Genomic DNA, 21,970 nt, shown 5'->3' with positions numbered 1-21,970 from the left:
TTTTCGTTTTGGTGCGCCACTCCCTGTCTAGTTGGATGAGCCTCCGGCCTCCTATTCTCCCTCTCTCTCGATTACGGCGTGGATAGCCATATCCCCTCTCAGGGTTCATTGTTGGTTTCTTCTCTGCGCTGTGTCGTTCTGACGGCAGTCTGTGTGGGTGTGTGGGTGCTGCGTTCTGTGTGTCTCTTCTTCATTTTCTTATCCGCCACCACCCCACCCACACTCGTAATGCACTCGCGCCATCGAGCAAAACAAAGGAAAAAGAAGAGAGAGACGAGAGCGTAAAAGGGACCAGGGGAAAATGAGCGCCTCTGCGGCGTCGGTGTGACGTGTCAACGGGCACACACTGAGGCGGACGTACACAACAAAGGAAAATGGATGCAAAACAAAGAAAGGAACAAAGAGAGAGAGACGTAATCGATGCGCCGATGCGTGTGTGTGCGTGTGTCTTCGTTGTTGTTGTTTGCCTCTGTAGGCATAGATGAAATAAGCAAAGCGTGCGTAAAAAAAAGGCATGGGAGGGGCTCTTGATCAACACACACACACGCACTAATGTGAGCACACACACGCACACACCACCACCACGATAACATCAGCGGAAGGACATAATTCGCTGTGGTTCCTTATTCTCCTCTTAAATGGGCAAAGTAGGTTGGTGACTGCACCAGCACGCTAAAACAAAGGAAAACGAGGCACGTTATCCTCAGCAAGTCTCTCTCTCTATTTAACATACACGCAGACACGTGTCCATGTAGCCTTCTCTATGTGTGTGTGTCTGTGGTCCCACCCACCCCCTCCCTAAGACAGAACCTCTCGAAAGAAAAACGGGAATGGCAGCGGTGCCATTAGGTAGCGTTGGAGTCGCGTACGCGAGCGGCAGAGCGAAGTCTGCCAAACTGTTGCGAAGTGACCACAAAATAAAAAGAGAAACCGACAAGCGAGGCGGCTCTGATGCGAGCCGATCGCACTTCTTCCGCCTCCCTCCCCCCTTGCTCTGTACGATGGCACCGTGCAGTGGTGAAAGAGGAGCGTTGTGATGCGCTCTGTTTTCCTTCGTCGTTGCGCTTGCTTTGGTCTCTCACCAGCAAAAGAAGACTTCTCTCTGAGTATCAGCACTAGAGGGATGGAGAGTTCGTATCCGCTGCGGCGACGTTCACTGCAGCTAAGCACACTACTCTGAAAGCCTCAAGGTCAGAGTAAAACGCGTGCTCGTGCCTTTCTGTCTCCTATGCTCCTTTTCTCTCCCTTTGATTTCTGCGAGCAGACAGCGGCTGCATGTTCCGTCACTGAGTTCGTCGTTTCTGGATTTCGGGTGCTCGCACTCTGGCAGACAGTAACCGCTCACAAGGGTGTGGCGCGGCAGCATTACCGCTGACGCCTTGTACACCCTCGACTTGCATCTACCTCATAGAGACCCATAGAAGCACTCCCCTATATTGACCGTTGGGGCATTTTTTAATTTTCGTTCCCTCAACTCAGCCCCTCCCACCAAGCGAAGGCCCTTCTTGCTCAGTGGCACCTACGAGGCACAGACGCGTGGTCAAGCCTTCGCGCGGCGCCTCGTATGATGGGATGCTCGGTCGCACATCATGTCGCCTCCAGACAATCGGCTTCTATGTGGCGCAGCACCCGTGGCTGAAGGCGGCCGGTTTTGTGAAGATCGGCTACAGCACCTGCCTTGAGACGCGCCTCGACATGGCCTCTTTCAAGACGTGCTTTACACCGGAGTGGTACTATGTCTCTGTCTTTGAGTGCCAGTCCAGCAAAGAGGCGCTTCTGCTCGAGCAGTCAGTGCTTTTTTGCCTGAGCGCAAAACGTGTCGAGCACCGCGAGCTGATTCGGCTCAGTGAGGACGAGGTGACGGAGACAGCAGCGGTGCTCGCGCGCAATCTGCGCCTCTCCGTTGTCCAGCGCATGCGTCCGCATTACGAAGGCACGCTCGCCCCAGTGACATCAGCCCAACCTCGACAGCAGCCACTTCAACACACCTTCGCCGACTTGAAAACCACAGTGATGAACGAGGAGCTAGATGCGACCCCGCTGTCTCCCGCCATGGTCTCCGCCACCATTGCGCCGTACCTTGAAATTCTCGACGGCGTCAAGGCAAACATGCACACACTTCACTCGTCTCTCCACGAAGACGTCTATCCGGCGGGGCGTAAAGGCGAGGAGGATGAGGAGGGCCTCAGCAGCGGAGACTTCAGCTTTCTCTCCACCTGGATCGACCGCAACGACTACTCCCTTGATATGCTTCGGCCTTACCAACAGGAGGCCGTCGCCCGCCTCATGGCAGAGCTCCGCGAGCGCAAGAAAGCCGTGTGCCAGATGGCCTGCAGATGCGGCAAAACACCGGTGGCGTACCGCATCATTCAGCACACCCTCCAGGAGGGTGGTAGCGGGCGCGTTCTCTACCTTGTCCCTGGGCTCTCCCTGCTTCGGCAGACGGTGCGCAAGCTCGTCGCCTACGGTCTGCAGGACACGCCGCTGCTCCTCATCGGCTCCGACCCACTCCCGGTGGTGCTAAACGGGAACAAGTGTCAGTCCATGACGACGAACCCCGACGTGATTCGAGAAACCATCCTGGGCAATCCCAAAGTGGTGGTCGTCTCCACGTACCACTCATCGCCGCTGCTCAAGGAGCTGAACATCTTTCAGCTCACCGTTTTCGATGAGTGCCACCGCGTGTGCGGCAGCGCCGCCGATACGGCGTTCAACACCGTGCTGAAGCTCCCACTGCACGGCCAGCGCCTCTTCCTCACGGCGACCCCCACGTACGACACACCCATCAAAATGAGTGACACCGGCTACTTTGGCGGTATTGCCTACCGCTACTACCTTCGCGAGGGCATCAACGACGGCTACGTGAACCCATTCTCCGTGCGCGTCGTGCTGGGCGACACCATGTCGCACATGAATCCATACCTCTTCGAGGCGATGCGCATGGTGGACAAGATGCTCGTCTTTTGCCGCGACATCGCCCATGCTCTGAAGATGTACGAGGAGCTAATGGCGGAGACACCCCCCAGCGACCTTGCCGCCTTCTCCGTCCTCATCGCGCACTCGCGCATGGGGAGCGCGGCCGTGGCCAATGCTCTACAGTCCTTCACAACGGCGAGGCGGTGCCTTCTGCTGAATGTGCGCCTTTTCCAGGAGGGGGTGGAGATACCGGACCTCAACGCCGTCTTCTTCGCCGCGCCGCGATACAGCTCGCGCGACATCATTCAGAGCATTTGCCGGCCGCTGAACAAGATGGATGGCAAACCGCCATCGTTCGTCCTTCTGCCAGCCGTCTACGACCGCAGATACGCCGCGGATCACCCCATCAACTTGCAGAGCTTCTCCACTCTCATCCCTTTCACGGATGCTCTCATGGACGAGGACCCGACACTCTTTGAGTACATGATCGACCCTCAGAAGAAGTCGTACGACATCGACGTCGTCGGCGTTCGCTCGCTTAGGCTGACGTCGGAGAAGCTCCACCGATTTGTTCTGCCAGCCATTCGGCGTGGTGTGCGCTACTCCACTCGCGACACCGACCGTCTCCACCGCGCCGCGCGACTCCCGTGGAAGAGCATCTTTGAGGAGATGAAGCGCATCGTGTACGAGTGCAACCGATACCCCAAGACGAACGACGCCTGGGTGGTCGGTGGTACGCCAGTGTCGATGAACATGTTCTACCAGTACGTACGCCGTGGCTACAAGATATACGAGCGCGGTGAGCCCACCTACCTCCAGGTTCACCAGCTGCGCGACCTGGAGAGCCTGCCGCAATGGAAGCGCTACGGCGTGCACGGGCCGTACCCGTGGAAGGAGTGCCTTCAGACGCTCGAACGCCACCTTCGCGCACACAAGACGGTGCCGCCGCTCGACATACACAAGGGCGGCTACGTCGGCCTCGACGCGACACCGTTTGAGCGGCTGGCGGGCTGTCTCATGAACGTCAACCAGGCGGATAGCCGACTCCAAGTCGGGCTGCCACCAGAGAAGCAGGCGGACTTGGACCGTCTGTGTGCGCCGTACAGGCTGCGGTGGCGCAAGCGGCGCGCCACGTCTGGGGCAATTGTGAAGAACGACGTGACGATGATCACGCAGTCCTACATGCAGTTCAAGCAGCTGTATGAGAATGTGGACAAGGTGCCAGCGTTTAAAAAGTACCTCGAGCTGCACTTCCCCGGATACCCGCAGAAGCACGTGCGAATGGAAACGCTCGACAACCTGCGCAAGGGCATTGTGCCGCCGCGTCGAGCCCAGCAGCCCCGACAGGAGAAGAGGAGGAGAAAGCTCAAGGGCAAGCAGCCCCCCAGCGCGGCCGCGAAGGGCCGCACTGTTATGTGTCGCATCTGCCGAGAACACGTTTCTGTTTTGAAGTGGGAGTCACACCTCTCCAGCAAAGCACATCTCCGCGCGCAGAAGACGCTGTCGTGAGCGGCGCTCACGGGTGGCAGCGACAGCGCTGCCGTAATTTCATGAGCAATGAACTCCATCGAGGAACAAAACCACGCAACGAATCAAAATTCAACGGCGACGTTGAGGATGCACGTGTGACTCCGCCATGGAAGGGCAATCCTCTCTTGCGTGCCCTCAGCTGTTGTCGTCCGGCTCCGTGCCAATGCCAAAGTGACCTCATCCATACCCTCAGCGCCGTCTACTCTGGTCTGTCCCTGACTCCCTTTCCACCATAACCTCCACATCCTGCCGTAGACGGCATCCATCCTTCTTCTTTTTTTGTTTGCTTCTGTCCTCGCATACGTGCCGGAGCGACGGCGCAGACTGACATGACGAACTTTGTGAGGAAAGGGGCGACAGGCCGTGTGAACGCAGCGCGGCTGTACGCCTTCAACAAGACGCTCAAAAAGGATGCACTGCGGGAGCGCACCTACTGGGAGGAGAACAAGGACACCCACCCCATCAACCGCTGGACCTACCGCCGTTGGAAGGAGCGCAACGAGGAGCTGTCCGTGTTCGAGGACAAACTGAGCAAGGTGCCGGTAGATCAGAAATTCAAAATCAAGAAGCTCCTCACCGTGGCCAACGTGTCTGTCATCGGTCCCATTGTCTTGGTTGTGTACTTCACATTCTGCTACTTCCGGTACCGCTGGTGGGGCATTACGCCGATCGACGGCACTAGCGCCATCGCCCGCGGCATCCAGAACCTTCCACGGCCACCAGGCTACTAACCTACCGGAAAGAACGACGCAGTCCCCCTCCCCCTCGTCTGCTTGACACGTTATTATGTCCACGTCGCGCACCTCGTCCAGAATGAAAACAACCACGGCAGTTAACACAACAGCGGACCTTCGTGCGTGGTGCGTGACAGGTGAGCAAATGAGCAGCGCGGTCGACGCTGTCGCCACCAGCGTACGCATGCGCCTGCGCTGTTCTCTCGCCTATCACCCTCTTACCCGCAGATGCGCACCTGCCGCACTGCCTGCCAGCCAGCAATGTCGTCTCCTTTCCTCTGTCTCTCTACCCCGCACCGTCCCCGGCGCGTCGTTGTTGTTGCCTTCGCGTTATCACATCCTCTTCTCTCTTCTTCGTGGGGCTCCTCAACGTGTGAGCGGGCCCGCCCTTCACTGCTCTTCGCCTCCGTGTGCTTCTTTGTGGCTGTCGTCCTTTCTCTGTCCTACGCCGATTCTTTCGCGCCAACGCACAACTCCTTTCTGTGTGGTTAGGAAAACGTCACCCGGCAGCACCCCCACCCCAACACCACTTTCCACCACCACCACCACCCACAGCCCTCGTTGATTCCCTAATGGCGCTTCGATTCTCATGCGCTCTCCTGGCAGGCAGTGCGATGCACTCCTACCTCGCCTCCTCCTCCGCAAACGCCGCCCCAGCGAGCAAGCCATACCTGACGCCGTACGCCACCAACCCGCGCAACAGTCGAGTCTTCTTCGACGTGGCGGAGCAGGGCGGGTCCTCCTTTTTCGGCATGGCAACCCAGGAGTCGATTGGGCGGATCGAGTTTGAGCTGTTTGACGACACCGTCCCCGTCACGGCGAGGAGCTTTCGCGAGCTGTGCCGGGGAACTAGCAGCACGTCCCCAGACGGTAAGCCGCTCACCTACAAGGGCTGCGCCTTTCACCGCATCATCCCAGACTTTATGATTCAGGGTGGCGACATCACGAAGGGCAACGGCACCGGCGGCTGCTCCATCTACGGCACGCGCTTCAAGGACGAGTCCTTCGACGGCAAGGCCGGCAAGCACAAGGGTCCCGGTATTCTCTCCATGGCCAACGCCGGTCGCAATACCAACGGCTCGCAATTCTTCATTTGCACCATAGCGTGTCCGTGGCTGGATGGGCGCCACGTCGTCTTTGGTCAGGTTCTCCACGGCTACGAACATGTCAAGAAACTGGAGAGCTACGGCGCGCCGCACGGTAAGCCCAGCAAGACCGTGCTCATTAGCGACTGCGGCGTGCTGAAGGAGATGGAACTCTAGCACAGCTTCGGTTTTCCTTCTTTTTTTCTCGTGTGTCGTGTCACGTTTTGTAGGGTGTGGACCGGCTACGCAGAGGAACGGCAGCCGTGGAGCTCTCCACAGGATCACAGTTTCGTCATGCAACGAGGTGCCTGTATGTGTGTGTGGGGGGTGGGGGGGGGTGTTTGGGCGCGGGACTCAGAACACCACTACGGCGGCGCAGAGCCGCATGCATGGCAACGCAACCGCCGATACCTCTGCCGCTACTGCAGTCATTTTGGAACTGGCCAGCTCACGCATTGCTTGCTAGGGAACCACTTCCTTCCAACTGCGATCGGTCGCTTCTTCTGCGCGGCCACTTCCCGCACCACCGCACCCCATCCCCCCTCCCCTTTTGCGCTTTCTTCTTCATCTGACCCATCCCTTCTCTTCTCTCTACACGTTGAATACTCTGTGTGCACGCGAATGGACCCGCGCAATCTCCACATACCTTGTGTACTCCAGCCCTTCCTTACAACAGCTGGAACACGAACGCACCCGGCCACGTCCACCGCTTTTAGAGACCCTTGCCGCTTTCCTCGCCCACGCCTCGTTCTGCTTCACGCACGCGCACATACACTCTCGCCCCACACTCCGCCACTGCCCTGTCGAACATGTCTCGCCAAAAGTCGCAGCGGGCGGGTGGCAGTGAGAATGTAAACGTCGAGGACGACGAAGAGCATCCACGGCCCACGTCGAGCGACAACGGCGATGCAACCCAGAAGTCGTGGATGAACACCTACTGGGACAGCATGATGAATGAGGAGATGGACATGAACCAGGTCCCCATCTTCCTTCCGTGGCGCATTGGTCTCTTCCTGCTGACGAGCACCTTCACTCAGAACATGAACTACGTACTCGGCTCTTTTGCCACGACGAACTACTCTTCGTGGACGACGGCGCAGCAGAAGCAGTTCTACTCGCTGTCCTACAATATGCTCTACCTGGGCCCGGTGTTTGGTCTGATCGTCGACCTCATTCGCGTTCGGCGCGAGCGCTTCCGTCCAGTCATCATCATGGCCTGCGTCATCAACGCCATTGTCTGCTTCGTATGCTTTGCGACCAAGAATATTGAGAACCACTACAGCAGCATGCTCGTGCTGGCCTGGATCATGCAGGTGGCAACGATGTTCATCTACATGCCCATGAACGCCGTCGTGATCAACTACGGCAACCGCCTTGTCGAGTCGCCTCATGAAACGTCGGCTCGCATCGGTGGTCTGATGTCACAGGCGATGGTGTGGCGCACGGCAGGCTCTCTGATACAGACCATCTTCTACCAGTGTGCTTACGGCGACGCGACGAAGCCGTACGTCAACAACCGCTGGATGTGTCTTATCGCCGGCATCTGCTGCTGCCTGCTCATTCTCCAGGTTCTCGTCCTCACGAAGCGCTACTACTACACGGACTACCGCAGGACCTGCGTCCGCACCTCCGAGCCCGTCGTCTTTTACCGCAACACGCTTAACATGGGCAAGAGGGCCATCTCCACTCACAAGGAAGCCTTTGGCGGGCGGTTCATGTTCATTCTGTGCTTCACGTTCATCTACTTTATGCTGCCGGACGCGTTGTACAATACCAAGTTCTCCTTTGAATACCAGTTCACCAAAACCTTCTCGCTGGGTCTTAGCCAGGCCAACTCCATTCTGGGCTCGCTCGGCGCCCTGCTCGGGGCGCTTGCGTACGCGTTGTGGATGTACTTTGCACAGCACTCCGAGGCCTCGCACGGTCGTATGTTTCGCGTCAACCCCTTCATCATCTGCCTCGCCGGCTGCAGCGCTTGGGCTTTTGGTACCTTTGTCCACTTCTGGGGCGTGATGGGCAGCACCAACGGCAAGTTCAGCTACAAGGTCTTCATTCCCATCGAGTCGGTCTTTGTGAGTGCCTGCCTCCGCTTTGCCTTCATGCCGACACTCTCGCTGGCGGCTATGCAGGCGCCGCGCTTCTACGAAACAGCAGCGTTCCAGCTCTACAGCGTCAGCGTCTCCGGCGGCGGCGTGGTGAGCAGTGCCGTCACGGCAGTCTTCATGTCGAGCTTGGGTGTTACCGAGGTGAATGGCTATTGGAAGGCGCTTCTCCTCTTCATGCTCTTTCAGTTTGTCCCGATGGTCATTGCGCCGACCCTGCCCAAGTTTCGCGAGGACGAAACCCTGCCAGTTGCACGGGAGAACGACGAGTCCCTGGAAGCGGGCCAGGTGCAGTGGCGCGAGCCGAGCACCTACAGCACCAAGCCCGCTGACGTTCGCGTGACATAGGGCCCCGGCGAAGCGACTAAATGGTACGCATATCTGCGCCTCTCTCTCGACCCCTCACTACCATTTCTCCTTCTCAGCTGTGTACGGCTGCCACACTGCTTCCTCGTGTCTCCGCAGGCACCACGACAGGCAAGTAGCGTGACCGCTGACTGCGTTTTCTTCTTCCTGGACTTCCTTTCAGCCTTCTTTTTTTTTCGTTGTCTTTCCATGGATTCTTTGTTACCTTCTCATCCCACGCCTCGATTCGGATCCTCGGCCCTCGGTTCCTGCTTCTGTGTATCACTCTCTCCCCCTCGCTCGCCCAACGCGAGTGACCAACATCCCGTGCTTGGCCAACAGAGATAGAAGGGCCACGAGGTCCGTTTCAGTGCACCCCGTCTGCGCGTCAGGGAAACCTCAAAACAAAGTATTTTTTCTCGTGGCGCTGAACGCATGACGTGCGGCAGTCGATGTGGATGTGCGTGTGTGCCGAAACTGAACGACGCCTACTTTGCCGACCAAGCGGCATTTCTTTGCCAGCTTCTTCCCTCCACCGGTTACACTCTTTCTTCTTTTCTCACTCCGCCCCGCTGGTGGCGGCGGACCCCGCAGCGCGTGGGAGATCGTAGGGTCACGTTCGCGAAATGGGGGGAGGAGTCGGAGCTATCCACCGCAGTTGCTGTCCGCGGGCAGGGGCCTGGATGGCGTTGCATCGGAGCGACCCGCGACAGCGAGCACGCTTGCGCCATGCATAGGAGCAGGCAGAGTGTCCGCGCGACTCGAACGTATGTGTTACCCCCAGGCCTCACACCGCCAACTGGTGTGGGAAGCCTCAGCCACCCAACAAAAAGAGAGAGATGCGCCATCAGCATCGACCAGCATGATGGGAGGCGCGGCTCTCGGGAGACCAGAGAGGCGGCCGTGGCGGGTAGTGTCCGAGGCCGAGGCAGCACTCAGATGGCCGGGGGTAGGGTGGGCTTTCGTTCATGTTGTATGGCAGAGAGTGGACAAGTTGAAGACAAGAAGCTATCGCTTTTTCCCTGCGTAGTCTTCTCCGTTATTCTGTGTTTCTTCCGTTTCCTGCACCCCCTTTGAGTCTAGCACGGTGTATAAATTCCCATACCGGTGCCTCCCTGTGCGCGTGTTCCACGAATGAGCAATGAAGAACGACCCCTCCAGCGGCACCCGAGCACCGCAGCTTGTGACGAGGGGCCTCTTCCTTACCGCTTCTTTCATGGGCCACTGTACATGTGCCCTGAACTAGAAAACACATGCGAGCCGAAAGGACTGTGGTTGATTCGGGTGTTTTGCTCTGTGTCACACCTTCGCGTTGGTGGCGGATGAGCAATGTCGTTCAAAGGACTGTATCCGTGTGCGTCTGCAAGATCATCGCCGCTGCCTGCTCTAATGACCTTCCTCTCTCGCGCCCCCAGTGCGTCAGTCGCACGCCTCTTTCTGGCCTCCTACCCCTCGTCTCCTTTCTCCCTCCCCCGCCGCCTTCGACGGGGTATTCGGTGCGTCTCGCCAGCGTGTGGCTGTACGTACAAAAACTCACAAGAAAAGCACAAGAGAGCAAGCAGCCTTGACGGCTCCATCAACGAACAAGCGGGGGGTGGGTCGTCGCCGCTCTACCCGTGTGCCTCTCCCTGCTCCGCAGCAGTCCCAGAAACGTGGGCGCTCGTCTGTGACGTGCTGTGCGCGAGCCTAGGGACAGGCGTAGTATTTGTGTCCCTGGTTGGGGGTGTAGCCTCTCCACACATCCAACGGCAGTGCCTTCTCCTCCCAACGCCACAAGTATACATTTTTTTCTCTCTCTGCCTCCCCCCCCCACTCTCCACTTCCTGCACCCTGCGCAGTCGCATGGTGTTGGGTTTCTTGACCGAAAACAAGAAGCACATACACACAACCAGAGATCACCTTTGAGCGCACCCGCTCAGTTGGCGCTCCGGCAATGGAGCAGGACCCTACCTCTGTGTGCCGCATATGCCAGGCAGGCGATGCCCCGATCATTCGTCCGTGCCAGTGCGAGGGTACCATGGCGTATGCGCACCCATACTGCCTCGCGGAGTGGATCGCGTCGCGTGGGGAGCTGTCGTGTGAGGTGTGTGGCACAGCCTACACGCTTCAGGTGGCCATAGAGGACGTGCCACCCCTCACATCTCTGAGAGGCTTGCAGCTGGCCGCAAACCTCCTTGTGACGCGGCCATTGCGTCGTCTGTGCGGCTTACTGTTCACACCGCTTCAGGTGCTTGTGTGCTCCTTTGTCGTGCTATTTGCCAGCACAATGATGTGGCGCAGCTGTGTGACTCACGTGATGCTCCGCCACAGGGCCCCCGTTGAGTTTCCAATATTTGGCGGGCTCTTCTACGTCCTTGGCGCCGTAATCACTGTTGTACCCGTCGCGCTGCTCTGGGCCTTTGAGCAGTTTCGAGTGTGGGTGTTTCTGCACGAGGACTACGTCGTTGGCCTCCCACCGGAGACGCCGGTGCAGCCACCGGCGAACGCCGCCGAAGACGAGGCGGCCACATTTGCTCTGAATGAGGCATTCACGCGGTGGAATGCAGGGTCGCAGAGCGCTACGCTCAGCCGCTACCTCGCCGCAACCGAGGCGCAGATGAGCAAAGACGCCACGCTGCAGCTTCTAAAAGCGAAAGTGCGCGCCAGCCGAGGACCCGCTCAGCGGCTCAGCTCGTGGAGCTTCGGCCCTGCTCGGTATGCTGCGAAGGCGCTGTTCGTGCACATGATCGGCGTCAGTGCCGTCGTCCTTGGGCACGTCACCCTGAGCACCCTCCAGTCGTTTTGCCACGGCGCCGTCGTATTGTGTCGCCTCCTGCTTCCGCCCGCGTACCATCCCTCCCTGCACCTTCACGCGGCCACAGCCGTAACGTCCGCCGTAGTGCCGCCGTACGTGTACTGGGTCGCCGCCTCCGTGGTGGGGCTGATGGAGTGGCCGCTGATGCTGCGCGCTGCGGCGCGCTGCCGAAGGGTCGCCGATGGACGGCTGCCCCGCTCCCTCTTCCTGTGCAGCCTCTTCACCCGCAGCACCGCCTCGCTTCTTGCGCTTTTCCTTGCGTGGGGCGTCGTGATTCCTGTCATTGTGTACGTGTGTCTTTTCCCTTTCTTTGTGGAGGGTGACCTCGCCGTGCTGATGGAGCGCCGCGATGCGTGGCAGGTCCTTCGTACGGAGCACCTCCTTCCGCTCCACTGCGATGGCGCGACACGCGCTTCCGCATTTGCCGTGAAGCCGCTCGTGCAGCCGATCAACGTGGCCCGAGCGCTTTTCACGGTCCTCCCTGATGTTTGGAGGGGGGTGTCTCCGCCCTTGTTCGATACCGAGACCTGTGGGGCGGCGGTGTCTCGCCCATCCGCCCATCCGTCGCCGGTGTCTTTGGCTGAGTTCATGTGGTACAGCGCTGGGGTGCTTCTACGAATCTCCACCTTCTCCACGTGGCTGACGCTCATTGGGTCGATGCAGACCACGCTGCTGTGGCTGCTGACGGGCGCCTTTACGGTGCTTTCGCCGTACACGCTGTTTGCCCAGGACCTTGCAGAGAATGAGTTCTTCTTTGCCTTTCTCCGCTTGCACGGACGTGGCTTCTGGCGGACGCTGCTTGAGGCGCCTCTGCTCGTAGCGTTGTACACAGTAACCGTTGGCTTTGGCGCGTTTGCCAGTCTCCATCACCTATTCCCAGAGACGCTTCCCAAGTCCCTGACGTACCTGCCCCTCTACTCTCCCGAGAAGCAGGACATGCACTTCCACTTCCTGTACTGCTGGTTGAGCATCCTGAAGCGGCTGCACACGTCCGTGCGGCGGTGGCTCTCGAGCTGTTTCCTCTACTCCAACGACACCACTCCCGAGATGGAGCAGCGAGGTAGCCAGGTGGTGGAGCGCGCCGCTTACGCCGTCTGCTTGGTGGGCGCCAACATACTCATAGGTGCAGCGGTGGAGTGGGCCTCGTGGAGTGTGTGGTTTCCCTTTTGCGGGTTCGCCTTCAGTATCGTGCGTGTCGTTCAACACGGTGGAAACTTAAACGCGGCGTTTCCGCAGCTGCGGCGCGGCGCGCAGAACTTGAAGATGCAGGCAGTCATGCTGTGCTTGTACGGGGCCTCCGTGGACTTCACCAGAGTCGATACCTGCCTGTGCAGGCGACTCGTGCGCGTCAAATCGAGTCGGATGGTGCCCGAGCTGCGGCAGAGGGCTGGCGAGAAGAACGACACGACGCTGTTGCTGCTTTTGTCGTCGCTCGCCGATGTCCGCAGCGACGGTGTGGTCGTGTGCTCGCGCGACACGCTGCAACGTCTCACCACGGAAACAGCGCAGTACCTGGCCACACTCCCCCGCTTGAGTGTTGCCGCAATCCTTGCAGTGGCTGCGCCGCTGGTGGTGTGCTCGCAGTGGCACCTGAACTACGTCGATCGTCTTGCCGCAGACTACGTAGCTCTGCCGTTCTGGTTCTGCTTGCTTCTCCGCTGGGCAACGGGTGCGCTCGCCGTAGCGGCGTGGGTGCTTGCTGAGGGTGCACTCCTGCGCACCTCCCTCTTTCATCGCTGCCTCGAGTACGCGCCGCAGCTGACTCAAGGGCCCCCGTCGCTGGGAGCCGTCCACGCGGTTTTGTTGCCGTCTGTCATTCACGGCGGGCTCGTGCGATTCGCTATCGGGGCGCTCACATGTCTCTCTGACGGGAGTCTGCTTCCTACGTTCGGGCAGATGTCGCTTCTCGCAGCGCTACTGCTTCTCGGCTTCTTACACCGCACAATGCAGCTGGCCAACGCCGACTGGGGCGGCAGGCTTGCCCGCTTTCAGATACACCGGATTATCATTCCGCTGCTGCCAGGGCACGTTGGCCCGCCTGCGCCCCCAGAGCCGACAGGCGACGCTGCCCAGCCAGTCGTTCGCAATGACGACGACGGCGCAGCACTGCCGCCACAGGGGCAACAGATGCAACAACAACCGCAGCCACCGCATGCGCACAATGATGTCGCCGCAGCGAAGCCGCCGTGGACGGCTCGCCTGCGCACGCGTATTGCTCGCTGGCTGGCATTGCAGACTGCCAGTGATGTCGTACTTGTTGCCTACCCGCGATCGCCAGCCCCGCAGAGCACGCTTACCGGATCGTGATGCGACTTCTCCTACACGATCTATCGGCCCCGTGTAATCGTCTGTTTTTTTCCTCTGCATGCTGCGCGCGCCCCTTGGCGAGCACGCTGTGCCTCTTCACCGCGGTGCTGACATCCAAAAAGAGTATACCTGCCGCTGCGATCCGCACGTCAGAGAAGCAGCTCCCCCACTTCGTCCGCTTTGAAACGGGCGAAACATGTGCCCGCCGCCTGCGCAGCAAGCGTCGCCCCCACCGCGACCCGAAACGCCCGTGCACGCGCCCCACCTCCTCTTCCATAGACGCCCCCCTCCCCCAAACCCCAAACCCGGCCGCCCCGCCCTCTTGCTGGCGGGCGCGCCACGCCTGCCCCCGGCCCCACCCGCCCCAAAGGGCCGTTCCAGCCGCCCCCCCCCCCGCCCCCGCCGCGCCGCGCCAACGCCTTCCCCAAGGGCCGGCGCGCCACACCGAACCCCGACAACCCCATTGCCGAAGACACGCCACCGCAACGAACAGGAGAATCCGCACGCACACCCCCCCCAAGGAACGCGTTTCGCAACCACGGTCGGGCATCGCCCTCGCAACAAAACGCGGGCGTCGGCAAGGCAAGCTCAACGCCTCCCTACCGACCGCTTGTGCGACGTCATTTACAAATTCACTTCCCCATCCAGCGAACCAAATGCAGAAAGCGTTCTTTGCTCTTCCCACTTTATCCTCTCGCTGTTATTCACCGCGGCGGCCATCTCCTGCCGCTAGCCTGTCCCGATGAATGCCTCTCCTCGACCGAGAACTTCCTCGTTCTTATCCTCTCTCTTTCTTGCCGCAAAACAGGCCTCTTTCGACTCTTCTTTCCCGCCGACTTCATCAGCAGCACGAGCACCTCACCACGTAACATTTATTTTGACGCACATATCACTCTTCAGTTCATCACAATGAACTCTCCTACAAGCATGCCGGTCCCGTGCTGCGAAGCCGATGCTCAAATGTGCATGGACAAGGAGGACCCGGACGGGGTTGCCGTGGAACACGAAATGCATCAGGAGGCGCACAGAGGAAGCGAGAGGAAGAGGAGCTTCACGTGGCAGGGCAAGTGGCCCTTCTACAAATACCGATGGTTGGTACGCGAGTACGTTGCCGAGTTCTTCGGAACGTTTTTTCTCGTCACCTTTGGAACCGGCGTCATTGCGACGACTGTGTTTCACGCCGGTAACGCTGCCGTCTATCAGTCCAACACGAGCTACATGGAAATCACCCTTGGCTGGGGCTTTGGGCTCACCATCGGCCTTTTCCTGAGCATGGCTGTGTCCGGTGGTCACCTGAACCCGGCCGTGACGCTAGCGAACTGTGTCTTTGGTGTCCTTCCCTGGATTAAGCTACCAGGCTACTTTCTCGCCCAGTTCCTCGGAGCCTTGGCTGGTGCCGCGAACACTTACCTGCTCTTCAAATCGCACTTTGACGTAGGCCAAAAGAACTTGCTTCCAAACGAAACGATGGCATCCAAGTACAGCGGTATCTTCGCCACATACCCTAATGTTGCGAACACCTACGCGGCGTGGAGCGAGGTGTTCAACACCATGGCACTCATGATGGGGATTCTCGCCATCACGGACCCTCGCATGACTCCCGCTGTCAACTTCAAGCCGGTGGCTATTGGGCTTCTCTTGTTTGTGATTGGTATCACGTCAGGCATCAACTCTGCCTATGGCCTCAACCCCGCACGCGATTTTGCACCTCGGGTGTTCGCGGCCATGCTTTGGGGCTCGGAGCCTTTCACGATGCATGGGTTCTACTTTTGGATACCTTTAATCGCACCGTTTATTGGCGCCCTTCTCGGCATGTTCTTTTACGTCTTTTTTATCATTCCGCCCAATTTCTAGACACGCTTCGTTACCTCTACTTGCACTGCTAGGTGTACAAACACCACAGCTGGTGCTTCCTGACCATTTACTTTTTTTCGACTTATTATTAGTTTCCTTCTCATTTCCTTTTTGCCTTGTTGAGGCGAGCCATCTCACCGTTGTATCAGGATCCCGTGCCCCCTCTGCGGGAACGTCAAACGCCTGCGGCCTGCCCGGGTTTGCGACTGCGGGCTCTTGGTGTCGGCGGACAGGCTTGGGCTGACACTGTACCAGAGAAGCTCGCGTTCGCGATGCTGTTTCTACCAGCTTACTGCAAGTCGTTGCGACAACTCAGCCAGCAAGCGCTTCCACTCACTGCCTTTCTGCTTTTGCGGCGCTTCGGCAATACCGAGCGTGATCCCGGACCTAGCCTATGCTGTATGCAGCTGAATCACTATTTGCCGCACCACACAAAGCGGGACAGGGCAGCGCTGCTCGATACAGCCGTCGTGCAGCAGCGGTAGGTGCACTGTAATGGTAGGGTTGAGCTTGTGACTTTTTCGCGATAGATGGACACACGTTGCCACAAAAAAAAAAACGGCTTCTCTTTGTCTTACTCCCTTCCCTTTTATGTTGTGTTTTTTATTGTTTTCTTTTCACCCTGCTGGTGCTCTATTTTTGGGCATAAGGGTGAACTTGTCGCTGGTACGAGAGTGAAATGGTAGCCAACGACAAAATTCTGAACCCTGTGATCTCTGCTCCGCTTCGCGCCGCTCCAGTATCAAGGATACGGAGGCTATTCGCTCTATCTACACATATGCGTTGGCGTCGTGTGCACAGTGAAGTTTGTGTGTGTGTGTGTGTTATAAAGAAACGATGCGCATCACCTTCAGAAGGTGTGCGGGCCTTGTTCACAGCACTGTTTTCCGCCTAGGTGACGTGTTCTCCGAGGATTCAATTCGTTCGCTATTGTGTGTCTCCGCGGATATATATATATATATGTATATGTATTGGCTGTGCTGCATGCCTTTGGCGCGACTGCTACCGTATACTCCTATGCTTTGACATTTTCAGGACCTATCTCCAAAAAAACGAAAGCGCCGTTAAGAACACTCGTGACCTTTCGAGCAGAGTGGGTAGTTAAACCGAAGAGTCAAACAAAGGACCTTTCCTTTTCGCTCAATCTTGCTCATCTATATGTTTTTCCTACGTGCTTTTCTTGTGTCTGAGGTTTTTTTCTCTCTTCTCTTCCGCACGCTTTTGCTTTTGTTGCTGATATCAATGGTCAGAAAGTTGTTAATACAAAATATTTACTCTCTGCGTTCTTTCGAGAATAATATTTAGGACTCTTTTTTTCTCTCACCCCTCCTCTTTCCACCCTTTCTCCTTGCGAATCTCCCCCTTTTTTTACTGAAAACGAGCTTGTTCTAACTCTTTGCATTTCTTCGATCGAATGGAGTTCACGAGAAGCCGAAAAAGTGAACTGTACTGTGACCAGCGTACTCTTCCCACTACCTCTATCACTTGCTTGTGAGCCACACACACACACACATACACACAATGCTACTGCGAGAATATGAACCTGAGTGACTGCAAAGAGTGATCCACATGACTATGGGCGCCACTGCACATTTGTATTTCCTTTTTTTTATCGGCGGCATATCATTCGAAACAACTGGTGCACGCCACGTGCTTCTTGCAATGAAGCTTGAGTTGCCTCGCACCCGCAAGATGACCCAGCGTGGCGGTAGTAAATGGATGCTGATGCCGTCTGGAAAAGAACCAGCTGAGATGCTGTACTGGCTCGGTACTAAGAGCTTACCAGTAGCAAAAAAAGCAACAACAAAAGAACGCTGTGTACATAAGGAAAGCAGCGCATGCGGGTTGTTTTCACGGCAAGAGGGCCTCAAGACCCGACGCAACTCTTACCAGAGATCAACTGGGTCCACCGGGTCCACGATAAGAAAAGGGGCAGTTCTCTCTATGACGTCCCCTACAAGGCATCTATTCCTCCCTTCCCCTCTACTTGCTCCTCTCTCACTTCTCTCTGGCACTCTCTACAGACTGCCACCACCATCTCCTCAGTCCACGCGCTTTTCCATCATTTAGCGAAATGTCTTCCCTCGTAACGACGCACACGCTCGGATTTCCGCGCGTGGGAGGGCAGCGGGAGCTGAAGAAGGCGCTCGAGTCCTACTGGCGAGGAGACTTGACGGAGGCTGCGCTACGGCAGATCGGCAGCGATTTACGCAAGCGGCACCTGCAGGAGCAGAACGAGAAAGGCGTGGCTCTTCTCCCCGTCGGTGATTTTGCGTGGTACGATCATGTGCTAACCACCAGCCTGATGCTCGGCAATGTGCCTCCGCGTCACAGCGCTGGCGCAGAGGCCGCTGTCGATCTCGACACGCTCTTCCGCGTTGCGCGGGGCCGCGCGCCGACCGGTGCTCCCGCGGCGGCGGCTGAGATGACGAAGTGGTTCAACACGAACTACCACTACATTGTGCCAGAGTTCACGAGCGCGTCGGCGGAGTTCAGCGTCTCTTGGCCGCAGCTCTTCGAGGAACTCGACGAGGCAAAGGCGCTCTTCGACGCTGAGCGTCTGAAGGCGGTGCTGCTCGGCCCTGTGACGTACGTGTACCTGGGCAAGGTGAAGGGCGAGGAGCCGTTCGATCGCGCATCCCTACTCCCGAAGCTCGTGCCGGTGTACGCGGAGATTCTTAAGCGTGTGGCGGCCTTGGGTGTGACGTGGGTGCAGATGGACGAGCCGGCGCTTGTGCTTGAGCTCGACTCCAGTTGGAGGCGTGCATATCACGAGACGTATCGCGGCCTGCGCGCGGCGATCGGCACTGATGTGAAGCTGCTGCTGACGACCTACTTCGAGAGCGTGTCGCATCATCTCCCGCTCATCGCTTCCTTGCCAGTGAATGGGCTCCACATTGACCTGAGCTTGCCGACGCAGTCGGCCCTCGACGTGGAGCGTGCGCTGCCGGAGGACTGGGTCCTCTCTGCCGGCGTGGTGAATGGACGGAATGTGTGGCGCTCGGACCTGCTGGACGCCTACCACCTCCTTGCTTCTCTGCGGCAGCAGTCCCCGCGGCGTGCGTTGTGGATTGGCACGTCATGCTCGCTTCTGCACTCCCCGATCAACCTGGAATGCGAGACGGGACTCGAACCGGAGGTGAGGGAGTGGCTTGCGTTTGCGCTGCAGAAGTGCAGTGAGCTGAAGCTGCTGGCGGACGCCGTTGTCACTGAGAGTGAGGCTGCCGTCGCCGCGTACACCGCACCTCTCCGGGCTCGTCAGCAGACGGAGCGCGTGGTGCGCAAGGAGGTGCGTGACCGCGTGGCGGACCTGACCGCCGCCGACGCCTGTCGCGTCGACCCCTTCCCGCAGCGCTGGGTCGTACAGCAGGAGAAGCTGAAGCTGCCCCTGTGGCCGACCACAACAATCGGCTCCTTTCCGCAGACCAGCGAGGTGCGCGCGCAGCGCCTGGCGTACAAGAAGGGCCGCGTCGACAAGGAAACGTACGAGTCGCAGTTGAAGGAGCACATCGCGTACGCCCTCAAGCAGCAGGAGGACATCGGCCTCGACGTCCTCGTCCACGGGGAGGCGGAGCGTAACGACATGGTGGAGTACTTTGGCGAACAGCTCGAGGGCTTTGCCTTCACGCAGAATGGCTGGGTGCAAAGCTACGGCTCGCGCTGCGTGAAGCCGCCGATCATCGTCGGCGATATCTCGCGGCCGCATCCGATGACGGTCTCGTGGGCTGCCTACGCCCAATCCCTGACGCAGCGGCCTGTGAAGGGTATGCTCACTGGCCCGGTCACGATTCTCTGCTGGTCGTTCGTCCGCGAGGACGTGTCGCGACAGACCGTGACGGAGCAGCTGGCGCTCGCGATCCGCGACGAGGTGTGCGACCTCGAGCGCGCCGGCATCAAGGTGATCCAGGTGGACGAGCCGGGGCTGCGCGAGGGGCTGCCGCTGCAGCGGAGCAAGTGGGAGGAGTACCTGGACTGGGCGTCGCGCGCCTTCCGCGTGAGCACGTCGGGTGTCGCCCCGCACACACAGATCCACACGCACATGTGCTACGCGGAGGTGAACGACGTCATCAAGACCATCGCGTCCATGGATGCCGACGTGATCTCGATGGAGGCCTCTCGCTCGGACATGGAGCCGCTCACGTCGTTTGCAGACTTCACCTACCCCAACGCCGTCGGTCCGGGCGTGTACGACATCCACAGCCCCAACATCCCCACCACCCAGTCGATTGTGGAGTTGCTGCTCAAGGCGACACAGCATCTCCCTGTCCGACAGCTGTGGGTGAACCCCGACTGTGGCCTGAAGACGCGGACCTGGGACGAGTGTCGCGCGGCGCTGCAGAACATGGTCGCCGCCGCAACGGAGTTGCGCTGCATTAAGCCCCAGTGACGACGAAGCCGTGTGTGTCTGTGTGTGCGCACGGAACTAGCGCTGGCCGCGTCGAGGTAATCTCGTGCGAGCCGCTCTCTGTCGATACGCTCCGCGTTGAGTCACTGCGAGTTGAAGCCGTGCATACATCTGCTGACCGTGCTGTTGTCTTTTTTATGTTTCCATCTTTGGTGATCGATGACGGGGACGGCAAGGTGTGCGCGCACAGCGACCATCGTCCTTTTTTCTTTTCGTGTTGGAGCAGATGTGCGGGTAGCGGGGAAAGGCGCCTCCCCATCGAGGTCATCTCGTGCGCCTGCGTGGCCGCGTCCCTGCCTTTTCACCCATCCCTTCCCCCCCTCGCCTGCCTACCGGCGTACTCTGCCTTGCCTTCCCTCTCCTCCCTCATATTATTTTTTTCCATCTCTTCAATAATCGGTCTTGCGTCCTTGGTGAGATGCGCCGCACAGCCAAATACACCATATCGAATCTGTCTTATCTCCATATATGTACTGTAAGCGTTTGAGCACTTTCTTTGTTTCTTTTTGTTTGTCTGCCCGCTGAGCTGCGATAGCAACCTGTGCACAGGGTCATTTGCCCAATCTCCTCTTCCGACCGCCGGCGGGCGTGCCCGACTCCCGTGGAGGCCTTGGCGCGAGCGGAGGCGATGCAAGGCTATTTGATTGTTTTGCACAGACAAGGAACCGTCAACGCCAGCGCACTTTCTTTGTCACTCGTCTGTCTCTCCCCAGTCTTTTTTTTCTGGACCTCCCCCACTCTATTCAAAAGCAATCTGCTTGCCTGTTTGTTGTTGTTCAACTGCGTCTGCCACACACCTACGAGTGGCAGACGTGTTCTTTGTGCTTTATTCAACTTGTCCACTCTCTGCCACACAACATGAACGGAAGCCCACCCTACCCCCGGCCATCTGAGTGCTGCCTCGGCCTCGGACACTACCCGCCACGGCCGCCTCTCTGGTCTCCCGAGAGCCGCGCCTCCCATCATGCTGGTCGATGCTGATGGCGCATCTCTCTCTTTTTGTTGGGTGGCTGAGGCTTCCCACACCAGTTGGCGGTGTGAGGCCTGGGGGTAACACATACGTTCGAGTCGCGCGGACACTCTGCCTGCTCCTATGCATGGCGCAAGCGTGCTCGCTGTCGCGGGTCGCTCCGATGCAACGCCATCCAGGCCCCTGCCCGCGGACAGCAACTGCGGTGGATAGCTCCGACTCCTCCCCCCATTTCGCGAACGTGACCCTGCGATCTCCCACGCGCTGCGGGGTCCGCCGCCACCAGCGGGGCGGAGTGACAGGGGAACTTCTCAAAAAGAAATCTTGTGCGCCCTGTGGACTGTCTTGCACGTGTGGCTGTGCCACAGCACCACTCTCCTTTTCAATCTCGACACACCTTTATCTATTCCTTGGCGCTGACCTAACCGCGAGCATGTGCAGCCTGCCTTGTGCCGCGTGTGTTACTCTTCTCAGCATGTCTCTCTCTGTCGTTTTTTTTTTCTCTGCACTACCATCCGTGGCGTCAATCACCGCGTGTGTGCTCCAGTGTGCATTCACCCAACGTGTCTTTCGTTGAAGGCCGCTCTTGTTCTCTCTTTCTCTGCCTCTTGCGACGAGCCACCCATGCAAGAGGCGTCAAACGTGCCGCCAGTTTAGCGTCCACGTCAGTGCGTGCATGAGGGATGCCTCCCCAAGCAACACTGTGACGAGTCTGGAGACTCTTCCCCCCTCGACCTGCCTGTGCCACCGCACGATCGACTGCCTTCGCGATTAGCGCCAGCGAGGTGCGAGGCTCTTGATGATCTGTCTGACGCTCGGATGGATGAGCGGACGCGCTTGCTGTCTGGTGCTCCGTATCCTCTCGCCACCTCGGTTCTGGGCTCAGCTAACTGGCGAATGACTGCGGCACAAGCGCAGGGCGACTCCA

The 21,970-nt window shown here is 58.6% G+C and overlaps 7 protein-coding genes across 7 annotated transcripts; all 7 read left to right on the top strand.

The window, feature by feature from the left end:
- Positions 1–1,572: 1,572 nt before the first annotated feature.
- LMXM_30_0070 (helicase-like protein) lies at positions 1,573–4,425 on the top strand (the record flags this gene model as incomplete). Its single annotated transcript, XM_003877477.1, has 1 exon — positions 1,573–4,425. The coding sequence occupies one exon, from the start codon at positions 1,573–1,575 to the stop codon at positions 4,423–4,425; it is 2,853 nt and encodes a 950-aa protein (XP_003877526.1).
- Positions 4,426–4,775: 350 nt separating this feature from the next.
- LMXM_30_0060 (conserved hypothetical protein) lies at positions 4,776–5,177 on the top strand (the record flags this gene model as incomplete). The annotated part of the gene is made up of 1 exon (XM_003877476.1): positions 4,776–5,177. One exon carries the CDS (start codon positions 4,776–4,778, stop codon positions 5,175–5,177), a length of 402 nt encoding a protein of 133 aa, XP_003877525.1.
- A 575-nt stretch (positions 5,178–5,752) lies between these two features.
- LMXM_30_0050 (putative cyclophilin) lies at positions 5,753–6,442 on the top strand (the record flags this gene model as incomplete). The annotated part of the gene is made up of 1 exon (XM_003877475.1): positions 5,753–6,442. One exon carries the CDS (start codon positions 5,753–5,755, stop codon positions 6,440–6,442), a length of 690 nt encoding a protein of 229 aa, XP_003877524.1.
- Positions 6,443–7,074: 632 nt separating this feature from the next.
- Positions 7,075–8,715, top strand: LMXM_30_0040 (hypothetical protein, unknown function; the record flags this gene model as incomplete). Its single annotated transcript, XM_003877474.1, has 1 exon — positions 7,075–8,715. The coding sequence occupies one exon, from the start codon at positions 7,075–7,077 to the stop codon at positions 8,713–8,715; it is 1,641 nt and encodes a 546-aa protein (XP_003877523.1).
- A 1,930-nt stretch (positions 8,716–10,645) lies between these two features.
- LMXM_30_0030 (conserved hypothetical protein) lies at positions 10,646–13,813 on the top strand (the record flags this gene model as incomplete). The annotated part of the gene is made up of 1 exon (XM_003877473.1): positions 10,646–13,813. One exon carries the CDS (start codon positions 10,646–10,648, stop codon positions 13,811–13,813), a length of 3,168 nt encoding a protein of 1,055 aa, XP_003877522.1.
- A 909-nt stretch (positions 13,814–14,722) lies between these two features.
- LMXM_30_0020 (aquaglyceroporin) lies at positions 14,723–15,667 on the top strand (the record flags this gene model as incomplete). The annotated part of the gene is made up of 1 exon (XM_003877472.1): positions 14,723–15,667. The coding sequence occupies one exon, from the start codon at positions 14,723–14,725 to the stop codon at positions 15,665–15,667; it is 945 nt and encodes a 314-aa protein (XP_003877521.1).
- Positions 15,668–17,741: 2,074 nt separating this feature from the next.
- Positions 17,742–20,054, top strand: LMXM_30_0010 (putative 5-methyltetrahydropteroyltriglutamate--homocyst ei nemethyltransferase; the record flags this gene model as incomplete). Its single annotated transcript, XM_003877471.1, has 1 exon — positions 17,742–20,054. The coding sequence occupies one exon, from the start codon at positions 17,742–17,744 to the stop codon at positions 20,052–20,054; it is 2,313 nt and encodes a 770-aa protein (XP_003877520.1).
- Positions 20,055–21,970: the final 1,916 nt, after the last annotated feature.

The sequence above is a fragment of the Leishmania mexicana genome, chromosome 30, assembly GCF_000234665.1.
Source record: "Leishmania mexicana MHOM/GT/2001/U1103 complete genome, chromosome 30".
In the NCBI taxonomy this organism is placed as follows: domain Eukaryota; phylum Euglenozoa; class Kinetoplastea; order Trypanosomatida; family Trypanosomatidae; genus Leishmania; species Leishmania mexicana.
The sequence above is the reverse complement of the archived record's forward strand: the minus strand, read 5'-3'. Positions and strand labels throughout refer to the sequence as shown.